This window comes from Pteropus vampyrus, unplaced genomic scaffold, assembly GCF_000151845.1.
Source record: "Pteropus vampyrus isolate Shadow unplaced genomic scaffold, Pvam_2.0 Scaffold1, whole genome shotgun sequence".
NCBI lineage: Eukaryota > Metazoa > Chordata > Mammalia > Chiroptera > Pteropodidae > Pteropus > Pteropus vampyrus.
Window position 1 is genome coordinate 24609708 of NW_011888782.1, and position 7884 is coordinate 24617591.

The following is a 7884-nucleotide window of genomic DNA, read 5'->3' on the forward strand; positions in this document are numbered from 1 at the left end:
TCACTGTGTTAAGCTGTTAAAATTTCAGGGCAGTTTATAATGCACCAATAGGTAAACAAACAGATTGAACAAGCGCTAAGTAGGTAAAGGGTTGGTGGTGGTTTGGAAGGATTCTAGGCAAAGGAAACAGCATGTGCAAAGGCACCGAGGCAGAAGGCTGATATGCCAAAATGACTAGAGAGGTGAGAGACAAGGCTGGCGAGACCATGCTCACCTTATGGGTCAGTTAAGGACTTTAGTCTTTATTCTGAGAACAATGTGAAACACTGAAGAAATTAAAACAGAGAAGTGACATAATCAGGTTTGCATTTTGAAAAGATGTCTTTGGCTACTGTGTAGCAAATGGATAGTAGGGAAGCCAGAACAGATGCCAGAAGACCAATCAGTTGGCTACTCTAGTCATTTAAGTAAAGAAGGTGGCCATTTGGTCTAGGGTGTTAGGGGCAGAAGTAGAAAGAAGAAGATAGATTTAAACAATATTTAGGATTATTATCAAGGATACGGTGATGGATTAAATATGGGGGATGAGGACATGGTATTAATTGATTCATTCATTTTTCAAGAACCAAATGCCAGGAATCATTCTTGTTTAATAGACTGATACCAGAGTGAAGCTAAAGACTTGGTTTTTTACTTTTTCACTTTCACATGTTTAGTAAAACTATGAATGAAAACACAGAAATTATACATCTGCTTTCAAATGTGCAGATGACACAAAAATGAGCCAGGTAGCTACTGGTCAGTTGGTCAGCTAAATTAATATGCATAAAGCCTAAAAAGAGAGTCTGATACTAGCATATTGAATCTCATGAGGGTAAGCGTGAAGATCTGCACTTAAGGTTTAAAATAACGAATGTGAAGTGGAATAAATGTTCAATAGAGAAATAGCTGACACATAGTAAATGTAAAAGTCACATAAATGTTAGTGTGGCATGGCTAATTAGAAATTAATTCAATCTCAATTCAATTTGGTAACCATAGTCTGTGCTTATCAGACCACATCACTTGTGGTATGTTCAGTGAAGTTGGTTATACTTGAATGACACTGACAAATTAGAGTTTATCAAGAGATGGTGTAGCACAATTCACTAGAGAATAATGAAAGTATGTCAAATGAGGAACAGTTGAAAGGACTGGGGGTATTGAACTTGGAGATGAGAAACCTGCAAGTATGATACTCATCTGCAAATATTAAAGGGCTCTCCTATAGGATGACACATGCACTGTTGCTGGAGGGCAAGTAGTTCCAATAACTGGAAGTTATAGAGAGCCAGACTTCAGCTCCAGATAATGAAAACTTTGAATCGAGTGCTACAACCAAAGACTAGATGTTCTTGTGTGGTTCTGATCACCAGAACTGCTCAAGCAAAAGTGGGGGAATAATGCAGAGGAGACATTTTAAATTTGCCTTTAAGGTTTTCATTACGTTCCAAGAAAGGAGAGAAAATAAAGATGAAAACCTGGACATACCACCTTTCCCTGTCCCCCATTCTGAGTCTATTCCTCTAATTTTTAGCGCAGTATTTCCCTCACCCATTTGGGAGCCCAGCATTTCCACAGAGATTTGAGAGGGACAGCATCAAAGATGTTTAGGTACAAGTAAGAAATGTCTATGTAAATTCTTAAAGAGCAGAGGATGCTTTTATTCACTCCCCAATATTGTAGGTAACTGAAGTATTAAAATTAAGAGTCCATTCTCCTCACTTACCCAGAAGGAGCAATGCATGATGTTAACACTTAGCTTTTCCTGTCTTCCAACAGCAAGTCCATATACAGACAGATGCCCAGCTCTCCTAGCTATATGTAGAATCAGGCCTTTCTGAGTCAAGAAGCATGCCTTTTTCAAATTATCAATAATTTTAAAAACCATGTTTATATGCCTGACTGTTAAAGTATACAGCTGGAACTTATTAGATTTCATTAACCAATGCCACCATTAAAAAATAAATAAATAAAAATAAAAAAAAAAAACCAAAAACCTATTTTTTCCATTTTGCCAAAAAGTGCCTATGGGTAAGCATCATGCAATGTTTTATAGGAAGTCTGAGTGTGTGTGCATCCAGTCAAGGGCTCTGCTTGCCATGAATAAAACCCACAGAACTCACTAAAAGGAATGCCAATGCTGGCCCCCCAAGGGAGCCCTTCCTCTTTAATCAAAACCAGAATCATGGTCAAAGAGAGAAAGCCAATGTTTCCAGGACACAATTTGAGGGGCGTCCCCCTCTCCCCATTCCAAGTACCAGCCCTACCCTGGTGCTTGGAATTCCCAAATTACTCATTCCTTGGGTTAACATATTTTTGAAAGCCCCTGTTAAAACACAAATGCTAGCTGTAAGGGAGAAATTTTTTTGTTTTCAGCCATTAAAACTTAAGTTCAAGTTAATTTGTCTAAATTGGAGATGAAATTCAGGAAGGAATTATGCTCACAAGAGGAGGGAGCAGAATAGGGAATGGGACCTTTCCAGTCTTGATGGGAAGATGGAAAGCACTAAAGACATACTTTTCTTCTTCAACACATATTCAAAACGATGTCTATTTCCAAACCTCAGCCTGAGTATACGCTGATGTACAGTTCAGAGACAAGCCTCTCAATTAGATTAGAGATGAGGATAAGGGTCCAATAAGGGTTGGACCTATGGCCCTATCCCTCCATCCTGCCTCCCAAATACTCTTATCTGCCTGACCGTAAAAGGTGAATTGTCGACACTTGCCTGGATTCTAGATGACCCCCTAAGAACCTCCCCTCCACCCTCCTTGCTTGTTTAGACATATTTTGCTCTAGTTTTAGCTCTTCACAGCTTCAACCTTCTGGCCCAGAGACCCCTAAACTCAACTCCCACCTCTATCTGATATTCGAAACATGGTACTTGAACCTTGATTTTCTCCTAAGAATCTGGCTTGGCTCACCTTTTCACCTTTCATGTTCTCCTCTCTCCCTTACCCCCACCCCACCTCAACTCCATAAAAATCCAATCTTTACCTCCACCAGGAAGGGGCATCTGACATGTAGGGATATCAGAGTAACGAAAATATCAAGCTAAAAGACATAGTTATCAAACAATGAGCACAATCACAAAGAACCATTTCCTTTCCTTCAAAGCACTGATGCTGTAAAGTTATTTTTAGTGCTATTTTCTCGGTAGGCTAGAAGCTCAAGAGTATAGAGACCATGTCTTTTATGCTCCCTGTTAAAAACTCTGTACCTGGGACATAGTAAGCACTCAACAAATATATAGAGAGCACATGAATAAACAGAGATTTATAAAAGCTTTCATTATATACAGGATAGCTAATGTAAATAGCACTAATGGTATATGCAACAACAAACAGAAGATATAATATAGGACTGTGAGCTTGTGCACATAATTAAGTAGACTCATTTCAGTCCAGAGCCTCAGTCTCAAGATTGAGGTTGCATATCAGAAAGATAGGTCATCTCCCTAGTTATAACATTTTGAGAGGAGTGGGAAGTTCCCTTGGCCAAAAATTATTTTCACCTGTCTCTCCAGAACCTTAAGAAACGATTAGTGGAGGCACTATTTTAAGCCTATTTGCAAATGCAAATATGTTCATGGTATACAGAACACAGTAAACCACCACCTGGGCTCTTTTTTGACCTAAGACTATTTCTTTTCAAATGAGCTATTGGGGTCTCTGGTGCCAAGAGGGGCCAATATTGGCATGGGGCGCTTAGATAGGAAGAAGAAATGGGGAAAGGTTTCTGGACCAGAGAAAGAAAAGGCCAAAGAAGAAAGCAGGGGTCACTGCAGTGGCTGTGAGTTTTGCCTCCATCCTGTGGACTTCCCACTGGCACAAGGGATTCAGGCAGGGCAAGTATCCCTGAACCACTCCCGGAGCAGAGCTCCATGGAGTCCCCAGCACTCTAAGGCCAAGAGAGGCTGTAAGTTGTTTGGTCAAGGGCACCTTCTATTTCCTGCCTGTCCTGTCTCTTAGCTCCCAAAGCAGAAGAAGTGATCTGGCTGGAAGAAACACAATTTTGTAATGCCCTACCTCGAACATAGCCAGACTGAGAATAAAGCCTAATGTTCAGAGATTTTAAGCATGCACTCCATACCCCTTTTTAACCATTCTCTTGCCGGCCCCACCTCTGAACATGGCCCAGATGTAGTTTTATCCCACAACATACTCCCAGGCACACGAGTTTCTTAAGAACATACCTGTCACAAATGCCCATCCACCGCAGCTCCTAGAGACCAGATGTATAAGCCCAGTGGCATTCCCAAGAAACACAGAAACAAGGCACTAAGAATAAAAGAAGAAGAGCCTTTTTGAGCTAGCCGTTTCTCCTAACACTCATTGTAGAGAAGAAGAGGCCAGAGCTCAAATGAAGAAAGGGGAACTGACTAGAGAGAATAACACCACAGAAAGGGCCGGGCTCTTCTTCCAGATAAGATTGGCAGGTGGGCATTTCCACTGATCACAATGACTACGAATGCACTCTCAGAGAGTGAGTGAGTGTAAAGCCCTGAGGAAACCCCCCAAAGACAGCCCCAGCCACAAACTTGACAAAGTCACCTTCCCTAACAAAGAGACTGATCCAGGAGTGCAGCCTTTAAGGCTCATAGGTAAAGACTAAGCTCAGTTCAACAAATGTCTTGCTGGGCAGCCATGTGCCAGGCCCTGTGCCTGGCTCAGCAGTGCTGCAAGACACAGTCCTCAACCAGAGAGAGCAGAAACACCAAGTGCTTCACCTGCCACCTTCCCCCCAAATCACTCATTGAGTACCTCTCCATGGATTCTTCTAGAAGCCAATTGATATACACAGCTCTTATTTTCATATTACCCTAATCGAATCCTAAATGTCCTAAATGTTCCTATTACCTTGGTTCACTATTCCTGGAAGTGGGTGGTACTCTTGAGTTCTGGATACAAGTCAAAGAGGAAGTGTGAAAGGTATGTGAATGCTGAGTGGATTTTTCCCAAGCCTAGTGCTTCCGCAGGGATAGGGTTTACATATATAACCCCGCTCCCAAATGCCTGGTTTCTTTCTCTGGCCTGATCAGGCCCTGAAAAGCCTTCTGCTCAATGTGGGGGACATTTATGCTGCTCTGAATCTGCAGCATTTGAGTTCAGGAGTGAGGTAGCCCACTCCACGCATGCCTCCCCCTCTCTCTTGGAGGCTATCTGTGCCCTGCAGGACTGGAGAAATTAAAGGTGACTGAGTGAAAGCTGTTATCTGGGTTGAGGAGGTTCACTCAAGCGAGGACACGTGGTGCAGGGGAAGTAGTGCAGGTTTGGAACCAGTGGTTCAAGGTCAAATCCTGACTTGACCACTGGACCCTGAGCAAGTTACTGAGCATCTTCCAGTCTCGGTCCTCTCATCTATGAAATGTAATAGCTTCCTTGCTGCATTGTTGTGAAAAACAAATGAGGTCTTGCATGTAAATCACCTGGCACGAAGCATGCTAGGTGGCTATTTAGTTGTCATTATTTTTTACCTGTCTTCTTTTCAGACTTTCCGATTCTCACTTTGACTTTTCCACAAAGATCTTCCCCATGTCACTGGAAAGGTGATGATCATTCTTCCAAAAATAGGTCTGTAAACCCCTTCATCTTCCATCTACGGCCTCTCAAACACATAGGGCTCTTACATGGGTCCGGGGCCTTGACTCACAGGGTCACCACTTCCCCTCAGCCATTCTATGTGCATACCTTGGAAACTTCATCCTTTATTCGAGTAGGCCCCACTTGGGGTTTTCCTCTGGATTTTACAATCATATCGTTTTTTGTTGTTGTTTTTTTTTTTATTTGAAAGGGTCCATTTGGTTTCCTTATTGTAACATGTGAAATTACCACCCATCAGAACACAGAAGAACTAATTCATATTCAACTTAGCTTTCAAGTTTCCTTTTTTCATGTACTCAACAGTCAAAATGTAAGATAGGCTAAATTGAAAAGTCGTGTTATCAAAATATTTGGAATAATATTTCCCAAACTTCATTCATTCTAGCTACTAGTACCACTTCATATCCATGTAAAATCTGTACTATTCTTTGTACGATGTTTTTTCTCTTAACTTTATTAAGAGAAAAAATATTAAGTAAAAAATATTAAGTAAAAAATATTAAGTAAATTTATTTTTAAAAGAATATTTATGTTAATACTAATTTTTTTTAAAGCAGTATCATTTGCCATAAATAAAGGATGAGTAAAAATAACACATCACACTGGGCTTTAGAATCACAAAGACCTGTATCCAAGCCCTAGCTCCACTAGTTAATGCCTGTGTGTTCTTGGGGAAGTTACTTAACTTCTCTGAGCCTTAGCTTCCTTACAGAAGTAATATTAAATATTTCATAAGCTTGTTGTGAGGATTAAATAGATGACATACATATGATGCCTAGCACAGATTCTGGCATATAGTAGGTTCTTTTTTAAAAAGTTGTTTTATTGTTTTCTCTTTTGTATATCCCTTCTCCCATCAACTTATTTCAGTTTCTTTTTAGAGCAGCCTCCCACAATGCTGTGAGCCAGGCAGCAGAAACAAAGGATAATAGGGTGTCACGGAATTTTCTTGTTCTATAACTTAGAGTTGCGAGGTTGTTCAAGGGACCTCATTCCAGTCTCTCACTCAAGTAATGACCCCCTCAATGTCATCTCTGATAGATGAATGTCCAATCCTTGCTTCCTCACTTATGTTGGGAAACTCACTATCTGATAAGACAGTTATAAGAGAAAGATCTTTATAATAATCCCAAATCTCCCACCATTCACTCCCCAGACCCATAAGTACCATCTAGTCGTTCCTTTCCTGTTTTCTAGAATTCCTAGAATATGTATTATTTTACCCCTCTACATAAAACCCTCCAAATAGTTGAAAGCAGATCTCATAAATTTCCTTAATAGTCTCTTCTCTCAGCTAAATATAATCAGTGTCCACAAATGTTTCTCATATAATGTGGTCTCTAGATATAATCAACTTGATGGCTTTCTCACTGGCACCCATCTCCCTGAGTTTTATTAACATGCCTCTTTTCAGGAAGGGCTCGCACAATGGAATGGGCAATGATAAGATCACTTTCGTTAATGAGTCGGAGATCAAATTAACCTGTAAATAGTTGCACTGGGAGGTTGGCTGACCATGATTTTTTTTTTTTCTCATGTCAAGTCAGATCACGACTCCCTGGCCCCATCTTGTTTGTGTGTCAGTGTTTGAGGCCAATCAAAATTACTCTGAATTTCATATATGTCATCCATTGTATTAGCCATCCTTCCAAGCCTTGTGCCACTTGAAAATCTGATAAGGAGACCTTACCCAATGGTCATCAGAGCCAAGGACAGAGAGGTTCAACAGTGATGGTGGTCAAATGATTATCAACAGTATCAAATACTGAGAGGAGGTCGAATAGCATGAAGATCAGTTCCTTGTGTTTAGTGAGGAGGAAGTTACTGGTAACCAGAAAGCTGCTTTCTGTGTGCGACTGCTTCCTCCAGTGCCTCTCTCCCGGATGTTCTCACGTCTGAGGGAGCCAAGGCTTTAAGAAAAAGCAGCAGGAGAGAGTGGCTACAGATAGTAGCTGGGTGGGGAAACAGATACCTCCCTGATGTCCTTCCTCAACGTTGCTCAAGAGAGATTTCCCTGGGACCACATAGTTAGGATCGACTCTGGTAGGCAAAGCTAGAAACCTGTAGGCATTTGGAAACATCTAAACATTTAGCTGAAGTTTTCAACTCCAGTCATATATTTGTGCTACCTATAAATGGCTTCCTGGGGCCAGTGGTCTAGAGGCCATTTAAAGGTATTCTAGGAGGTGGTGGTTCCAACACAGAATGAAATAGTTTCCACGAATAATTGCAGCAGCATTATTTATTGAAATGTTAATGTTGCTTGTTTTCCGAGCTTTCTTGAAACAGGGATTTTTG

At 40.9% G+C, this 7884-nt stretch overlaps 1 protein-coding gene across 1 annotated transcript in view; it reads right to left on the minus strand.

Annotated features, from left to right (window-relative positions):
- Window positions 1-4306, minus strand: part of CD86 (CD86 molecule) — a 24058-nt gene extending 19752 nt beyond the window's left edge. The window contains exon 1 of the mRNA XM_023527586.1: window positions 4179-4306. Within this exon, the coding sequence (XP_023383354.1) occupies window positions 4179-4195 (17 nt within the window). The 5' untranslated portion in view covers window positions 4196-4306. The remainder of the gene's footprint in view (window positions 1-4178) is intronic.
- Between the last annotated feature and the right edge of the window lie 3578 nt (window positions 4307-7884).